Source organism: Lepidochelys olivacea (assembly GCF_965140295.1).
Source record: "Lepidochelys olivacea isolate rLepOli2 genome assembly, chromosome: 3".
NCBI classification, from domain to species: Eukaryota; Metazoa; Chordata; order Testudines; family Cheloniidae; genus Lepidochelys; species Lepidochelys olivacea.
Window position 1 is genome coordinate 117,900,607 of NC_140413.1, and position 16,875 is coordinate 117,917,481.

At 41.9% G+C, this 16,875-nt stretch overlaps 1 protein-coding gene across 2 annotated transcripts in view; it reads right to left on the minus strand.

Moving 5' to 3' along the window:
• Positions 1 to 16,875, minus strand: part of IPCEF1 (interaction protein for cytohesin exchange factors 1) — a 112,695-nt gene that overhangs the window by 2,066 nt on the left and 93,754 nt on the right. For both annotated transcript variants that reach the window (XM_084622168.1, XM_084622169.1), the window contains one exon: positions 3,058 to 3,248. In XM_084622168.1, coding sequence (XP_084478294.1) covers positions 3,058 to 3,248 — 191 coding nt within the window. The remainder of the gene's footprint in view (positions 1 to 3,057; positions 3,249 to 16,875) is intronic.

Sequence of the window (16,875 nt, forward strand, 5' to 3'; positions counted from 1 at the left end):
AATAGGAGATGGATCACTTTATGATTATCTGTTCTGTTCATTCCCTCTGGGGCACCTGGCATTGGCCACTGTCAGAAGACAGAATACTGGGCGAGATGGACTTTTGGTCTGACCCAATATGGCCATTCTTATGTTCTCTATTGCAGAGCTCCATTTTCCTTTTCCAGGTCTACAGTATCTTACTATTCTTTTAGTGTGTCCCAGGCATACAGGGCTTCTCCAAGCAGTGATACTGGATTTCAACTATGGAGACATAGACTTCAACAAAATGTTCTTAGTAATTCTAGGATGAGGACAAATGGATCTGAACTGAAATGGTTCTCCACCAACCATCATTTAGCTATGCCAGCTCCAGACAGAAGCCTCTGTTGAGACAAATTAACTGCAAAAGTGCCAATTCTCTCTGGCATATGCGCGGAGTAGGCCTCTGCTGTTAAACAGCCCCATGAGATGGAATTCTAGTATTATAATAAGAAGGGATAAGCAAACACCCATTCTGGATAGAAAAAAATAATAAAAACAATGTATGTAGTTTGTCCGTTGCTCGTCTCCCTCCAGTGGATGTGAGGCAGCGGACCCCTCCACTGGCCTATGTCAAGCACCTCTAGTCAGCCTCAGGTAAGGGTCATTACAGAAGAGAGGCAAAAGTAAGACAGAGAAGGTTTCAAGGTCAGAGCTAGGAGGATGAGACAGAGAGTAAGTGGGGAAATAAAGGCAGGTAAGAGGGCCTAGAGCTTTCTTGACCTCAAGAATTATGCACAAAAGTGATCCTGACCCATAGCCTCAACAACTTTCCCAGAAGGCCTAATCTCTGTGATCTGTGATTCTTGAACCAACTGGAATTGGACAGCTTGTTAGAAAGGCAGATTACTCAGGTTCAGCCCTATGTCTAGCTGGCAACTTTTGTAAGAGGACAGCAAAAGGCACAGGACAGAGAAACAGACAGGTGCTGCTAACATAGAAGCGGGGATTTTTTTTCCCCGATGGAGAAATTTTCTGACAGGGTGGATCTATCTTTCGTATCTCTGGAAAAAAGACTAATTTCCTCCAATCATTTAGCATATGAAACACTCTGCAAACAGCTTCCCTCTCTTCCTAGCCATCCGAAATATGTTTTGCTATTGATATATTGTGGCAGCAGCAATGATTCATTGCTAGAGATGTGGAGTAGCAAGTCCAAACTAATAATCCCAGTCAGCCTCGGTATGTTCATAAATCACTCTGCTTGAAGCTGATAAAGGTTTAGTCAAAGCACAGCAAATATGGATCAGATGTAAGACTTCCCGGAATTCTGTATTTCCAATAGATCACGCAGGGTTAATTATGTCCTGCTTCATATAATATTAAGAAGAAATTACTTTAAAAGCATACTTTTTTACTGATTCACAGTTTGGCATTTCCTTACTATGAGAATGTACCTTTCACACTAACTAATGTAAACACCATTGCTTAAAGAATTCTATTTGTCTCTGTATGAAATTCTCTAATGCCATATTTATCTTGTCGACACTCCAACTTCTTGGTTTGAATAAAGCAAAACCCATATTTTCTGCATTAAGAAAAGCATCCAAGAAAATGATCTTTCCATACTCAATTAGTGTTAGACAAAAAAAAAAAAAAAAAAAAGTCTGGTTATAAAAGAGTGCTAACCACAGTCAGATCCATAATTTACTCATTTGTTTACCCAGAGGAATGTGAATCCCCTTAGGAAATAAACAAAAACTCTAATAGCACTAAAGTTTTTATCCCCAACTCACCATCATTCTAATCTGAAGATTTAACACTAAAATGTGAGCCACCAATTCACTTGGCACTAAGCAGTTCTGTTCTTTCCTTTATTGGTGACACACATTACACTGGAAAAGCCATGTAACGTTTTTCTGTCTCTCAGTTTCCTCACCTGTAAAACGTGGATACTATTTATCTATCTTACAAGTATGTGGTGGGGCTTACTTCATTAATGATGAGATCCTCAGACAGCAGATGCTACAGAAGAATGTATTATTATGAGTCTCAGAACAGCTGATTTGGCATTAGTACCAGTGAGAAATTTCTTTATAAATTTCTCCAAAGTAGACATGACTTAAAGCTAAGTAAAAACAATTGAGGTAACATACTCATTTCTTACTTCTGATAAAAAAAGCAAGAGGATGGGGAAGGCAATTGTTTTAATGTTCATTCATAGAATATCAGGTTTGGAAGGGACCTCAGGAGGTCATCTAGTCCAACTCCCTGCTCAAAGCAGGACCAATCCCCAATTTTTGCCCAGGATCCCTAAATGGCCCCCTAAAGGACTGAACTCACAACCCTGGATTTAGCAGGCCAATGCTCAAATGACTGAGCTATCCCTCCATCTCTCTATTTACAATTTAATTTTATATTAATAAGTTTTCTCTCTCTCTCCTCTAGTACCACCCAGAAACAGGACTAGAAATTCCATGAGACACAAATGAGGCTCCAAGTGATTCCTATCCATCAGAGTATTGCAGAGTCTATCTATCTCTCAGACCCTCCAGGGAATGTGCTGAGAAACCCTCTCATCCTCTACCCATGGTAAAATTCCAACATGAAAGCAGGATGCTTGTGTTATTGAAACTATTTTAGTTCCAGGAGGCCCTTAAAATAGCTTTAGCACATCCTGTGCATTCTGCAGTAATCCCTTAAGGGAAACTTTCTTGGCTAAGGGTCATTTGGTTGTCCACTACCGTCCGTGTACTTTTTCTGCTCTCCCTCCTTTGACACTGTCCCATTCAGTGAACTCACCAAGCACGCACTGAGTGTGTGAATTTGACAGCTGACTACCATGTGATCTCTTATAAATTCCTGACACCTGCTCCAGTCAGGCTGGAACTACAGCAAGAACTGAACTATTGCTTCTGATTCCACTTTCAAATATAGCCACAAAACACAGAGGCAGGAGAAAGTGAAACATTATTTGAAAGACTTAACTGAACAACATTCACTTTGAGATTGGGTGAAGCTTCAGATTGTTTCTTTTTCAGTACAAACTGGTTTTCCTCTTTTCAGGCTGGAACTTTACCCCTTGTGACACCTCACCTTTAATGTGCTATTCAGCATTCGGATTTGGTGGAGTTTCTCATTCATGGAGGGGTTTTTGCTCCGTTTGGCGAAGGACTTTCTGAGCTCTTTTTTGGTTGAAGGTCGACGGTCCCCGATGGGAGACAAACTTGCTTGTTCTAATGACTTGTAAAGTCGCTCCATTTCGTCTTCGGAGCATTTTGCCTGTTCTATAAAGAAAAGAATAATAATAAATAAGGTAAGAATGTGACTACGACAGCAAGTTGCAGTGATGCTGGATTCAGTTAATAGGATTTTTACAAAGTTAAAGGGACTATATTTTCAAAATAAAAACAGATGGCAGTAACATACATATGACCAAAAAAAAAAAAAAGTAAATGCTGGTATTGATACTTCCAGCTGCTGTCTCAACAGTGACATGTCTATTTCTTGAAGTGAAGGGTTATTTTGTGTTCTGAGTGTCTTTATTATTTAACTCTGAACAACTGTTAACAACATGCACTTTGAGCAAAAAGAAGCTTTGATAGAATCTACTCTCATTCAGCTTTTCCCTTCACTCCAAACACCGTTCATCACCTTGAACACTTGTTCCACTGATCTCTCTCTGTTCCTAGAAAACACAGAGCAAATTCTGCTTGGTACAGCAGCATATCTTAAACTAACAGTTTGTAGTTTTTAAACACACAACCAAAAATATTTTGATTGAGGGAATAAAAAAAAGGGACATTTCAGGACTCACATAAGAAGTTTCCAAGACACTGGGACAAAGTATGAACAAGTAAGACATATGGTCACGTTACATATAGTTGTCAAATTTCATACACTGTGGCACACAATTCCGCATGGAACTTTCACAATGAATCCTTGTTTAAGACTGTTTCAGTTATTCCTTTCAGTCTGACAGCTTTCTAGTTGCAGCACCATCTCCTCTAGATGGGGACACTTGGGAAAAGGAGAGAACAGCTGGGAATTTAGCAGAAAGATAAGACAAAAGCAACCTGGGATAAAAGGTAAATTTTTAAAGACACTATTTAATATGAAGGTGCAACAATTAATATGTGCCAGGTTTAGATGAGTGACGATTAGTAAAAAGTAGGACTGTCACTTAATCACAGTTAACTCATGCGATTAACTCAAAAAAATTAATCGCTATTAATCACAGTTTTAATCGTACTGTTAAACAATAGAATACCAATTGAAATTTATTAAATATTTTGGATGTTTTTCTACATTTTCAAATGTATTCATTTCAATTACAACACAGAATACAAAGTGTACAGTGCTCACTTCATATTTTTATTACAAATATTTGCACTGTAAAAATGATAAAAGAAAAAGTATTTTTCAGTTCACCTCATACAAGTATTGTAGTGCAATCTTTTTATCATGAAAGCACAATTTACAAATTTTGTTACATAACTGAACTCAAAACCAAAGCAATGTAAAACTTTAATGCCTACAAGTCCACTCAGTCCTACTTCTTGTGCAGCCAATCGCTAAGAGAAACAAGTTTGTTTACATTTATGGGAGATAATGCTGCCTCATTCTTATTTACAATGTCACTTGAAAGTGAGAACATAGCTGGCATTCCAAGGTATTTACTTGCCAGATATGCTAAACATTCATATGCACCTTCATGCTTTGGCCACCATTCCAGAGGACATGCTTCCATTCTGATGATGCTTGTTAAAAAAATAAAGTGTTAATAAAATTTGTGACTGAACTCCTTGGGGGAGAATTGTATGTTTCCTGCTCTGTGTTTTACCCACATTCTGAAATATATTTCATGTTATAGCAGTCTCGGATGATGACCCAGCACATTGTTCGTTTTAAGAACACTTTCACTACAGATTTGACAAAATGCAAAGAAGGTACCAATGTGAGATTTCTAAAGATAGCTAAAGCACTTGACCCAAGATTTAAGAATCTGAAGTGCCTTCCAACATCTGAGAGGGATGGGCTGTGCAGCATGCTTTCAGACGTCTTAAAAGAGCAATGCTCCAAAGCAGCAGCTACAGAACCCAAACCACCAAAAAAGAAAATCAACCTTCTGTTGGTGTCATCTGACTCAGATGATGAAAATGAACATGCGTTGGTCTGCACTGCTTTGGATCGTTGTAGAGAAGAACCCATCATCAGCATGAATACATGTCCTCTGGAATGCTGGTTCAAGCATGAAGGAACATATGAATCTTTAGCACATTTGGCACATAAATATCTTGCTGGCTACAACAGTACCATGCGAATACCTGTTCTCACTTTCAGGTGACATTGTAAACAAGAAGTGGGCAACATTATTTCCTTCAAATGTAAACAAATCTGTTTGTCTGAGTGATTGGCTGAACAAGAAGTAGGACTGAGTGGACTTGTAGGCTCTAAAATGTTACATTGTTTTATTTTTGAATGCAGTTTTTTTTGTATATAACTACATTTGTAAGTTCAATTTTCATTATAAAGAGATTGCACTACAGTACTTGTATTAAGTGAATTAAAAAAACAATTTCTTTTATTTTTACAGTGCAAATATTTATAATAAAAAGTAAATATAAAGTGAGCACTGTATATTTTGTATTCTGTGTTGTAATTGAAATCAATACATTTGAAATGTGGAAAACATCCAAAAATATTTATATAAATGGTATGCTATTATTGTTTAAGAGCACGATTAATCACCATTAATTTTTAAAGCACTTGACAGCCCTAGTAAAAAGACATTTTCAATATGGGAATTTTGACTGTAGGACTCATTTTTCTGCTGGTCTGACAAGGGCAGAGATTTTTGGTCATCAGAGATTTTAGGCTCATATAGTCCACATAATCTCTCAGGAAAATGGCCTGAGTTTATTGTTTCTTTCTGTGATTTTGGGTCCTTTAGCTGGCAGGGGTATAACATTCAACTTTATTTCACTGATTTTTTTTTAAATGGGCACCAACTGACTTTTGTTGATCAGAATATTTTATAAACTGAAGTAAATTAAAAAGTGAAATTAAACCTTTCCTTTCACCCTACCAAACTGTCTTTTCTTGTCTGAAGTAACAGGTGCCACCCACCTTCCCCCCCACCCCACCCCACACACACACTCTGTCTGTCTGTCTCTCTCTCTCTTCTATACAAAAGAGCCTTCACATTATGACTCCCCTAACCTCTCCAAGGAAAGGATTAATTAATACTGCCTACAGTGAGCCCTCTTCTTGGATCTCCACAGTAAATGTCTTAAGGAAAAGGCAAATGGAAGCCACCACTGTGTCACAAGCTACTTTTATAAGCCTATGTCGTACAGGTTCTTGAGTGACTCTTGCAATTAGAGAGCAGCACTAGAGGAGATCAAAGAGTAGGCTAAGAGCCAAGATCCCAAGAATATCTCTGTAAGGTTTTCTTATAGCACCCATGACCATAATGTCTAACGGCCTCATCCTGTATCCACTGAAGTGAATGGGAATCTTTCCATTGACTTCATTGGCAGTGGCTCAGGCACAAAATGCTGAAGTAGTAGAAAAGATCTTTCCCATGTTCTAGAAAATGTTGCTCTCTTTCCCCCTCCCCACAATGCTTTTTAAAACCCTTTGGCTATAGTGAGAAAACTTTAGTTTTATGGTACATTACACATATTTGTGTTTCCAGTGCTCAAGGCGTATGTGGGTTATCTGGCATTTTTACATTACTCTGCAAATATAAACAGACTGACTTTACCTTGACTGGAACTAAATATAGCTTATGGCTTTGATACAATATTTGAGGGAGGGGGGATATTTAACAAGCTACAGGAAACCGAAAAAAAATTGCACGTGCTAGGCATAATACACGGCAGTAATATTTCCTGAAAATTGCTGGCTCACACTGTTTACTTTGGAAGAAGCAGCTGCGTTTGGTTCCAAAGTGGATTTCTGCTCATGGCACGGTTGGTTTTGCTGTTAACATCACACACTGGGATCGTAAATTTGACACTCAATTTCAGAGTGAAGGTAACAATTACCAGGTGTATAAGCAGGCTATTAGCCAGGATGGGTTGGGATGCAACACCATGCTCTGAGTGTCCCTAAACCTCTGACTGCTAGAAGCTGGGAATGGGCGACAGGGAATGGATCACTTGATGATTGTCTGTTCTGCTCATTCCCTCTGAAGCACCTGGCCACTGTCAGAAGACAGGATATTGGGCTAGATGGACCATTGGTCTGACCCAGTATGGCCGTTCTTATGTTCTTACACAAGACTTTCTTTTGGAGCTACTCAATGATGATCACTGATGCACTACAGGGGCCACTGAGGAGCATGAGACATGCCACCCATGAACACACCTCTTCTGATTTCTGCATACTGACATCTCATAGAGCAAAATTAATATTCTTAATAATAAATAATAATAATAATCAGGGTATTTTATGTGGCAACACAGAGCAGTAATTCCTAGGCCAACCAGCCAATTTTCAAACTCTTTTTGATCAAATCCCCTTTCCATCGCCTCCACAAAACAATCCAATTGGAAAGATTCTCAACTTGCTACTAAAACACTCACATAGTCAAAGCCGAAAACCAGCTATCTATCTCAAAGCCTATATGACAATGAGCTGATGTAAATTCACATTTAATTAAATCACTTCATCAATTTGGAGAGGTTAAGGCCAGAAAGGACCATTATATCATCTAGTCTAACCTCCTAAATCTCACAGGCCATTAAATGTCACTCATTTACCACTCCACTGAGCCCAGTAACTTGTATTCTCATCCTACCTGCCTATTTTCTCAATATACATCTTATGATACAAGAAGGGAGGATTTCCTTATGGCCAAAAAATCCACACAGCAGCTCCCAAGAAACTCCATATGGTAGCTCCCAAGTGACTAGCACTTCAAAGGACAGACAGAATAGGGTGACCAGATGTCCCAATTTTATAGGGACAGTCCCGATATTCAGGGCTTTGTCTTACATACGTGCCTATTACCATCCCCCATCCCAATTCTTCACACTTGCTATCTGGTCGCCCTAGACCAGAATTTTGAATTCCACTTGCAAAGCCTTTCAAAACTGCAGAATTAAAGATTTTTGCCAAAAAAGGTGGGTCACAGTCAGTAGATTTTACATGGAATGTTAAAATACAAAGCTGTTTTGCTCAGGTGAATAAAAGTAGCAACAGTGTAGAATCTAAATGGAATTTTAGGAAATGGTTTAAAACAGGGTTCTGTTGACCATGGTATGTGGAGCACTGATGGAGTGGTCACATGATGTTCCCTGTTTCCAGTTGCTCATCAACCAGGAGCTGTAACCAAGTAGAAGAGTTGCCACCAGAAAAGTTAAAAATAACTAAATAAATATTTTCCTAATATTTCTCTTTTGTAAACAAATCCTGTAGTTATCAATAGATAACATGTCTGTCTATAGATCAGAAGATTTCAGATTTGACTCCTGCCTGGCTTGTAGCTCTGACCTCAGCAGCCTGGCTTTTGAGCTCCCCTTCCCCAGAAGCAAAGCCCAATGCTTTGTGGCATTGAAGGTTTTGCTCAATATTTCATATTCAATGCTATGTGGTTGCAAATGTGAGAGGTGATCCAGATGACTATAAATGGCAAAGGAGTTGTCCACAAGACACTCATTTTTCAGATGTGGTCCATGCCTTTGAAATGCCTCATTTTAATATGTCAATTAGGTGTTTTAACAAGTCCAATAAACAATTTGTGATAATAAAAAATACTTAGCACTTGGACAGTGCTTATCAACTTTGAAGTGTTTCACAAGCCTTTTGTCATGTCAGAAAACAAGACACTAATTGTAGTTTTGTTCCCATAAAAATATTAGGGAAAAAATTAAGGTTGGATGGTTGTGATAAAGTAAACACTGACCCAAACCTTGACCTGGAACTGAACTTTTTCTGAGGTTCAAATCATAGGCGCTGATCAGCTGTTCAGTAGCAGGCAGGAGGTGCTGGGGGGAGTAGAGTGAGGGTGGGACATTGGGGGAAAGGGTGGAGTGAGAGTCGAGCACCCCCAGGGAAATCTGAAAGTAGGTGACTCTGGTTCAAATAATGTGATGTACTCACAAGTACTCAGCTTAGTGCTTCTGGTTCCATCCATGACTGGAAACAGAGTACTGATACAGTATATCACAAGAGTGACTCAGTATTTCTATTCCAAACAGAATCAGGAAGCATAAGAAATCTCACAAGGAAGCAAATTCTCATTAGCTTTGCAAACAGATGTTTTGGGTTCCAGTGAATTCAATAGTTCATATAAAACTTGAGCAACCTTAGGGTGTATTATTGTATCATTGCAATATGTTTACTTTGTGTCAGATAGTGAAAGGATATGCAGAGAGTACACATCACTCAGTCTCACATGTCTGCGTGAAAAAACAATAGGTCGTCTATATTGTCACACCCATGTAAAAGTTTATCCTTTCAGGGCCTTCCCCCAGGGTTGGCTGATCAGCCAAATGGGGTTTGTTCTGATGATGTACAATAGAACCTCAGAATTATGAACACCTTGGGAATGGAGGGGGGGGGTAAAGGAGACAATTGCCCATAAGCCCGCAGCAGGGCTAAGGCAGGCTTCCTGCCCTCCCTCGCTCCACACCGCTCCCGGAAGCGGCCGGCATGCTCCTGAGGCCCCTGGGGGCGGGTCTCTACCCACTGCCTCTGCCACAAGCACCGATTCCACAGCTCCCATTGGCTGGGAACTGCGGCCAATGGGAGCTATGGGGGCAGTGCCTGAGGGCAGCGGCACTCTGCGGAGACCTCCTGAGCCCCCTTCCTAGGAGCTGCTGCCAGAAGGGTGTGCCGATCACTTTCGGGAGCCTCCTAAGGTAAGGGGCGACCCTCTGGCCCCCTCCTGAACCCCCACCCTCTGCCCCAGCCTAGAGCCCACACCCCCTCCTGCACCCAAACTCCCTCCCAGAGCCCACATCCCCTCGGACAGGGGCCCCACAAAATCTAATAGCCTCAGGCCCATAAAAGAGTTAATCTGGCCCTGTTTGTGGCTATCACAATGCCCCGACTTCTGACTGTACCAAATATGTTGGTGTCAAGGTTCACAGAAGAGAAAAGAGATCAGAGGGAAAAATTTAAAAACAAAAACAAAAAAAAGAGAGTGAACTCTGCGCTTCCATCTTATGGCTCCCTTTCTCTCTCTCTCATCTCGTCTCCTTTCCCAGTTATGACTGTGGGATTCCACTGTCTGTTTTCTATGGTAATGGAAGAACATAGAACCTGTGGTTAAGAGGAAACCAGGGAGACTTAAAATCTTATTGTTCATTTTTTTTTAAAAAAAGTTCTGTTTCAAGATTTTGATGATGTCCCTGGGAAGTTAATTACAGCTCCCTCAAAGCCTCAGACAAAAGAAACTGGGAAATAATTGACTTAAGAGAGCATAGGTTAAACATACTAGTCCCAGTGAATGCAGAGCTGCAAAACTCAATTCTGTAAAAGGGAGAGACAGAAGAATCAGGAAGGACATGTCATTACAAACATTAAATACCAGGCCATTTACCCAGCTTGTACTTTGGGTTCAGAACTGAATCAATTTTTAAAGAACTGAGACCTGACTAGGAGCTGCACCGTTGAAAGCTCATTTGCAAAGTTCTGAAAAATGTATAGGTAAATTTTCACTTTAAAACTTTGATCCTTTTCTACATCAATCAGAATTATCATCAAAATAAAGCTCAGGTTAGCCGCATCCACTTACAGGGCTACCTTCCACATGCAGCGCCAGATTCTCTCCTGAAGCAGAACTGCACCAAGAGAACTCTGTTACTCAGCTACAGCCAGAATCTGACCCCTTTATACTGTCAGAGCAGGAAATGGGGGTCAAGGCATACTATTGAATCTGGTCCATGGCATTATTAGCAGAGCTGGGTTAAACCAAGGGAAGAGAATGTCAACTCTGAAAACCAGGAATTGTTCAGATCCAGATCTCATTAACAAATTCCTTCCCACAGAGCCACCTCTGCCAAAGTTCAAGGAGATTGGAGAACAGGCTCCAGTTTTGCACCATCTCTAAGTATAAGCATGTGACAGATCATCAAATGTTACTGTCTAAAATGAAACAACAGAAGAACCATCATGAGAATCATTCGCTGGAAGAATTTCTTGCCTTAAGCTTTAGGCCATTGACCTCAGCTGTTCGTAAATCCTCAGGAAGAAGGATGTTATTGCTGTTGTAGAAGAAACCTATATAAATATAAATAAATGTTCCCATTCTCTTGTAGTAATATTTCAATATCTTCTGCTTCCTTTCTTTCTTTGTTGTTATTATTTGTGGTGGTGGTCATAATCAGGCAATTTGTTCCAACAGTTGCCAAAATAAATAAAAATTATAGGGATTGGCTATTGAGTGTAGCTTGCTGCCAGGGAGGAGGTAAGAGAAATTCCTGGATACAGAGCACGTAGTCAGATACTTGTTTATATTCTTAACTGACTGGTGTTTACTTCTCTGTTTCTTTATGCCAGATGGAGTTTTGATTCCTTTGTCTTATGTGCAACAGGCAACAATCCTGCAATATTAATTTCTATAAAAAGCAGATAATGGAATCAACCTACTATTTCAGAGTGAGAAACCTGTTACTTCTCTCTACAGAAAATAGTCCCCTCTGTCTTCTCTCTTATCTAGGGTTTTGTATCACACTCATTTCTACAATATCTGAACCTTCCTCAAAATACAGCGCAGTGGATTTAATACTACTACTGCTATTTAAAAGCGCTGTGCAAGTCTCAAAGTGTTCAGCATTTCAGTCTGAATAATAACTCGAGTCTGAACATTTAACGGAATCCTTTGCTTCTCGTAAGGACATAGCCATTTTAAAAAGTGAGAATGGGTTTGTTTCATTTCCGTCTTCCTGTGTCCATACAACGTTACTTCTTAAACATGATATTTCCCTATGACCCACTGCATGGTTTTGGGTCTACTGAATTCGGTCTCCGAAGGTGCATCACATAGTAGGGTAGGGACTCTGCTGGTGTAGCTGGGATTGTATTTCATAAATTTACTGTTGCTTGTTCCTACTCTTATCAGCTCATTATTATACAGTTGGTTTTCTTTGCAGCAGAACATTTTTGTTTAAAACTGGGGTTGCTGCGTTTCATTTGGTCTTGCCAGTATATCAGTAACACAAAATTCCTTGTTTAGGGTTGAACATTCTCCGAGGTTTAAAATAACTGTTTAAATCTATTTTTGTCCCAGTTTTTTTTTTCGTCACATATATAGTCATCAATGGTGCACATAATCCTCATAGCAAATGGCAAAACATCAGGCTAAACTCAGCTGAAGACAAACAAGCTGTGTATATGCAACTAACCTGATGTTGGGCTTGGAAAGTCTCATTTTGGGTTATGGAACCCTTTTCCCACCAGGCCCCCTTCTTTCCTGCACAGCCCCTTCCTACAAAGTCAGAGATACTCCTCCCTCCCCGTAGGTCAGGATTTTCCCTATGTAGATCCTTTTTCCCCAGTTGTTGATAACCAAAGAATTCATCAGTTCTGGCAACCTTTCACCTAGGTCCTACATGCCACCATGTTAGAAATTCCATTCTGGTACTTCCCTTTGCCAAAGGGCCTCAAAGCAGATTGTGTGATAGGTTATTTCTCTCCCCTCAAGAGTGAAGAGGGTGGCATGTGCATGGAGCTGAATGTGTCAAAGCCAGAGTATTAATCAACTGTATAATTGTTCTGGTTACAATGGTTCAGGCCATTAGGCAATAGAAGTATTGGGCCTTCAAGGAGCTGCAATATAAGCTGGGACCTTGCCCCTTACATCCTATCTCAGAGGCAGAGCGGTATGTAGGGGCACGTCTACACTTACCTCCGGAGCGATTGATCCAGCAGAGGTCGATTTATCACATCTAGTGAAGATGCGATAAATCGACCGGCGAGCGCTCTCCCTTCCACTGGAGCAAGAGGCACAGGCGGAATCGACAGGGGAGCATCAGCAGTCGACTTACCACAGTGAAGACACCGTGTTAAGTAGATCTAAGTACGTTGACTTCAGCTACATTATTCATGTAAGCAGTGTCAGGATGAGCTCCACCCTGACATCTGGTGGTGAGGTGTGGCAAGTTGTGGAAAAGAACTTCAGGGGCCGATCTCATTTGCATAGGCACACCCACCACGCCTAGAATGAGACCATAGCTGCCCAAATGGTCACTTTGGCTGCTGTGGGACCCCCAGTGTCTCTGTTATTGGGGCAGGAAGAATAAATTGTTATTACCCTGATTATGGGAACTGTGCTTGGAACTGTACGTGGCCTTTTGTTATGATGGAGGGATTCACCATCAACTAAGTAGCACTCGCTAGGCAAGGGTCATGGGTTCCAAAACTGTGTGAATGGAGAGAGGCTGGGGACAAGTAGTAGTACTTGGTGGCATGGGCCCCTTGGTGAGGGCCTTACATGCTGATTGCACTTCCTCCTCTCTCCACTGTGGAATATCAGAGCTAATTTTGATTTCATTAGAAGTCTAGTTATAGGCTGCTGAGCTCACTTTGGGCTGACAGTGCACCAGCACTGGGGCTCCCCTACTATAAGCTGAATTCACCTAAGAGCTGAAATCACTGAGTGTTGTGTTAAGTAGTGGGGGAGCCTGAAGATATATTGTGGAGCAGTTTGCGGGACGGCTGGTGAAGCAGTTCGACGCGGAGCAGTGTGTGGATGGCAGGAGCTGCTTGTGGGCCGTGGAGCTGAGTTCGTGGGGCAGCTGAGCGAAGGAGTTCGTGGGGCGGCTGGCGGAGCGGAGCGCAGCTGAGCGAAGGAGTTTGTGGGGCGGCTGGCGGAGCGGAGCGCAGCTGAGCGAAGGAGTTCGTGGGGCGGCTGGCGGAGCGGAGCGCAGCTGAGCGAAGGAGTTTGTGGGGCGGCTGGCGGAGCGCCGCTATGGAGCTATGGGGCGGTCAGCTTCAGATCACGTAAGGTGCCTCTTACCCCCGTCCCATTTCCACCCAGGTTGGGAGGTAAAGCTCCGCCGATAAACTTTCGAACTCTGGGGCTGCCCTGACCAGGGACAGAGACTTTTGGGGCATTGGACTTTTGGGACTTTGGGTGATTTGGGGTTGCTGGACTCAAGAACCAAAGGGAAAAGGGCATGCCCCAATTTGCCTGGGGTGGGGTTGTTTTTGCTCATGGGTTGTGTTATGAATCCTGTTGGTGGTGTTTCCCCAACATAATGCCACATTGTTTCTCTCTGTTATTAAAAGACTTTTGCTACACTCAGACTATGTGCTTGCGAGAGGGGAAGTATTGCCTCTTGGAGGCGCCCAGCGGGGGTGGTATATATTTTCCCAGGTCACTGGGTGGGGGCTCGAGCCGGTTTGCATTGTGTTATTGGAATGGAACCCCTAGATATTGAACCCGGCCCTTGTTGCTGCCAACTCTGACGGGCAGAAGGGTTACATTCACGTAGCTGAAGTTGACTAACTTAGATAGATCCCGCCCCCCCGATTGTAGACCAGGCCTAAGAGAGTGCAGTACAAGTACAGGGAAGAACCAATACTGGTTGCATTAACAAATCTTCAAGCCATGGTATATTTGTTTCACTGATTAAAACAGTCCTTTTGTTCTGTTGTTGCTTGCTCTGAATAGAGTATTTTTACATCTGGCTTGCCTGGGCTTTGCTAATGTACTTCACAGGGTTCAGACACATCACTATTAGCTAACTGGAGTGGGAATGTCCTGCTTGATGAGCCTCAGAACCAGCATTATATTCTTTCCAATATGCTCATCTCAAGCTGAATCCCTGATTTTCTCAAATCTCACAGCTGAAACACCATGAAATTTATCTGCCACTGAGACTTCACCCCCCCCCATCTGCTACAATAAAAAGCTTTCACTCTCCACCCTCACCCTCACCCTCCCCTCCACCCCCACTCCCAACCAAATAAAGGAGAGAAAGACGTGTACAGTATGTAATTGGATTACTCGGTAGTGGGTTATGATGCACACAAGCAAACATGGTTATTCAGTTTCCATAGTGACTATGCTGTTGAAGTTATCTATTTCTGGAGTTCCATCACAGACCTTCAATAGCCAGGGATCAGTTTGCAAGCACTCTGCCTTTTTGACAGCTGCCAGCTAGACAATGGGGGAGGAGGAAACATTACTTTTCTCCAAAATATGTTCAGCCGTTTTAAACCAGTGTACCAATGGGACCTTTATAACTTCACAAGACAATTATACCAAAACATTCACAGATTTTCTTCATCGTTTTTAGTGGTTGGTATCGTGTTATCTTAGTAAGATTTGATTCTGAAAAATTGTATTCCTAGTTTTTTATATATTCTTGTGCCTATTCATTATCATGCTAAATCTTAGAGACAAGGTGGGTGAGGTAATTTCTTTTATTGGACCAACTTCTGTTGGTGAAAGGGACAAGCTGGTCCAATAAAAGATATTATCCCACCCATTTTGTCTCTCTAATACCTTGGCACCGACATGGCTACAATTATACTGTATATGCTAAATCTTAGTAATACAAGTAATTGTCAAAACAACTTATTATATCACAGTAGTATATACTAAGCAAAAAAGGTACAGCTAAAAGGATTTGAATAGCAACCTCTGAGCGATTGGGGCAGTCCTCTCCCAGAGGCATGGAACCAAGCAAATATTGCACCCCATCACCTACTATTTAAGGAAGTTTACCCCACATGAGTGAAACTATGGGATCTTGAACATAGAGCTCTTGGCATTAACACTGCCTTTGAACAGTGGTGTCACTACTTGGAAGGGATCCATCATCCAGTCCATGTATTTACTGAGCTCAAGAACCTCAAATACAGCGCAGGGCCAAGGCCATAAATGAACAACAACTCCAGTGGGCCCTATTCTTTTCTCAATTCAACTTTACCTTGACCTACCTCCCTGGAACTAGAAACAGCAAGACTGACACCTTGTCCCAAAAGATATAGCTCTAACCCACAAGGCCCTAGTCCAGAACCAGCTCACATTCACGTGACCCACTGCCAGGACCTGCTGATGCTCATCCGCTCTTCCTCTGTCTCTGGAGTTCCACCAGATGAGATGGCCATTACTGACTGAGAAACACATGACACCCAAGAGGGGATCACGTTTCTCAGGGACCACATTTATGATCCCCCTGGACTTTCAAGCGTGGCTGTTCTTCAACTATGCCAAGACTCCACCCAGAAAGGACACTTGGGGTGACGTAAAACAATTAACATCTGGTACTTCTGGTGGCCCTGTATGCACCCCACAATAGGGACCTTTATTGCTTACTGCCAGACATGTGCCTGCACCATGATCCCATGCCAGAAAGCCTATGGTCTCCTCCGACCTCTGGACACCCCATCTCAGCCATGGAAGGCCATTTCCTTGGACTTTGTGGTAGAACTATCAGAATCCAGTGGTTTCATGACCATTCTGACAATGGTGGATTGCTTTTCCAAAATGTCCCACTTCAATTCCTGCTTTGATTTACCCTTTGCAGGGTTAAACCACCCAGCTCTGGCTAAACAATGCAGTCTATCTTCATGGCCTCCCAGATCATGTCACCTCTGACCAGGGGCCCCAGTTCACTGCCTGCTTCTGGCACTAGGCCCTACATCTATTAGGGGTCAATGTGCACCTGTCCTCTGTCTACCATCCTCAGTCAAATGGCCAAATGGAAAGAATCAACCAGATCCTAGAACAATACCTATGATGCTACACCAACCATCACCCGGATGACTGGTCTACATGATCACCATATGCTGAGTTCTTGTATAATAATGCAGACCATGCAACCAGAGGCCACAGCCCCTTCTTTGTCAACTGTGGGTCCCACCCCTGATTTCACCCACAACTATCAACATCCTCATTCCCTTTCATTGGCCTCGGACCTAGTATAACACATCCATAACACCCAAGAA